Source organism: Octopus bimaculoides, chromosome 3 (genome assembly GCF_001194135.2).
Source record: "Octopus bimaculoides isolate UCB-OBI-ISO-001 chromosome 3, ASM119413v2, whole genome shotgun sequence".
Classification (NCBI taxonomy): Eukaryota; Metazoa; Mollusca; class Cephalopoda; order Octopoda; family Octopodidae; genus Octopus; species Octopus bimaculoides.
Genome location: NC_068983.1, coordinates 71,693,401 through 71,695,941, shown reverse-complemented (window position 1 = coordinate 71,695,941; position 2,541 = coordinate 71,693,401). Strand labels below are relative to the sequence as shown.

At 32.8% G+C, this 2,541-nt stretch overlaps 1 protein-coding gene across 1 annotated transcript in view; it reads right to left on the bottom strand.

Moving 5' to 3' along the window:
• The window catches only part of LOC106868051 (uncharacterized), a 22,878-nt gene extending 20,826 nt beyond the window's left edge, over positions 1–2,052 (bottom strand). Inside the window, exon 1 of the mRNA XM_014913160.2 lies at positions 1,703–2,052. Coding sequence (XP_014768646.1) covers positions 1,703–1,973 — 271 coding nt within the window. The 5' untranslated portion in view covers positions 1,974–2,052. The remainder of the gene's footprint in view (positions 1–1,702) is intronic.
• Between the last annotated feature and the right edge of the window lie 489 nt (positions 2,053–2,541).

Genomic DNA, 2,541 nt, shown 5'->3' with positions numbered 1-2,541 from the left:
TTTGCCGTAAATTTCTTTATAATCGTAATCTATGCCGTTTGAAAGGGTTTCATATAAAATTTCATTAGAAGATAACCATTTTCCTAAAAGATATGAGGGAAAAAAAATCGGATTTTGTGAATTTTCCGAAAGTCCTCTCCCCACCTCCCGGTTCGTTAGCGCAAATTTTTGCTTTCATATTCGTTTAATATATATATATATATATTTTACACCTATTTGCACTTTTTTTCCGACACATATCATCATTCATATTAATTATTATTGAAGAAAACTTTAGGTAAAGGATTTAGTTATTAGCTAATACACAAATCTAATTGCAAACCATTTGTGAAAGATAACCATCAAAAGTTTTGTGACGTGTTTATTTGTAAACGCTTCATTAGGAAGTAACTTTCAAAAGCTTCAGGAGCTGGATTTCGGAAAGAATACACACACACACACACCGTTACTTATAACATTACATCACAGTTATTTTTTTCATCCCACTAATTATCGATAATAATGAAAATAGCTATACTAGAACGGAATTTCCGTGTTTGCTCGTATTCATTTTAGTAAGTTACACCTATTCAGGTATTGGCGTTAGTCCCGAGTGTAGTTTGATTACTCATCGGGAGCCTCTGTGTAGCCGTTCGAACTGCTAGAAATAGCAGCCAATTCTCCAATTTTATTTAAAAAATGAAGGGTGGGGGTGAACCACCTGCGATGAGGGACGAATGATTTACAGCCAAACAACAAAAATTAAAGAAATTTAATTCAGTGTTTTTGACCATTTTTTACTGAACATATTTCAAATAATATATAAGGGATACACCTATCTTTCGTATGGAATTTTAGAATGATATCCACATATTATCAATGCTTCAGGACTTTATAAATTAGTCACGAAAATTTTACGATTTTACAGGAGGCCTTTTATTTTTCAATTCTGCCGAAGACCATTTAAAAAGGAAGGAATGATACTAGAAAAGAGTTAGGAGCTAAAATACCTATGTTGAATATTTCACTTGCTAGATTTTGACAATAATAAACTAATATACTTATCCTTTTAGTTTGAATATTGGAGATAAATGGGAAATTGTTACATTCATACAATTTCTAGTAGCTACAACAAAGTACTAATAATGCGTTAGTTAGATTTTATATAAAAAAATACACACAACAAGAATAGCGAAACTTTCACAGCCTCAACTTCTTTATATTACCTGTACATTTTTCTGTAAAGTTTTGGAACTTATAATTGAGAGGACAGAAATCAAGAATATTATACGTGCTCGATCGAGTACATCAAAACCAAACATTTGTATAGTGCCTTCATATGTATTTACCTGTAATTATTTGTCATTATAGAATACCTGCAATAAGTATGTCATGGAGGATTGGCATATGAAAGGTAACAATGTACAGTATTCTCGCTAACTATCGCTGATGTTACAATTGAAAGCTTAACATACATAAATATGATAAACAAAATTAACTTGAATTCAAATCAACAAACTTCTTGATAAATAGTGACTTCAAAATACACAATATTTGGCTTTATTCAAAATTACGCAGAGAAAAGAATTTTTTTTGTGATAAAAAAAATAATTAAAACAAAATGATGGTACGTTGATTAAGAAACTTTACAAAATAATGAATAAATCAATTAGTGAATCACAGAGGTGGTAGAATGTGCATATTTATATCTATATATACTTACATATGCCAAATGTGTCCGAAGCCAGTCTAATGTTTTCATGAAAGACCCAATAACAATTTTTGTAAGTTATTCCTCTAGCCTGGTCACCAGAATTTAACGACATGCCATCTTGAGTGAAACAAATCTGCCACAGTCCCAATCGTTCTAAACCAATCTGAACTTCTTCAAATGTCTCTAACCAATAAGAGGTAGAAAATCCGATCATATAAAGTATGAATGATAGAATTAAAAGTCCCAGGCCAATACCAAACGAGCACTTCTCCGATGCCATGATATAACAAAGAATGAGCAACTGACAACTGAATTAAGATTATCTCAATACAATGTAGGACGGTGTTGTAAATGAATAAGTCCCCGCTATAAAATAGTTCATTGGTTACTAGATACATACGCACTCATATGCGTGCGCAGTCGCCCGCAGATGTAAACACAATTATAAATACATTTAAATATTAGATAAACACACACACACACACGCTTACACACTTACACACGCACGCACGCACGTACACACACACACACACACACACGCACGCACGCGCACGCACAAGCGCGCGCGCGTAGTCAATTCAAAGAACGAAAAAAAAAAACAGCGAAAAAAAAAGGAGAGGAAAAAAAGAAACGAACGTTAGGACGTGCACAAGCAATATATTAATTTGACGCTCGGTGAAAGAGAGTTGTTAACATTTCGAACATAGCTCTTTGTCAGAAACGGGAAAGTCCAGATAGAAAGAAGGAAAAATAAGGAAAAATCGCCTACAGTCCACGTGTGGTTACATTTTTGTATGTATGTGTGTGTGTGTGTGTGTATATATATATATATATATATATATATATAT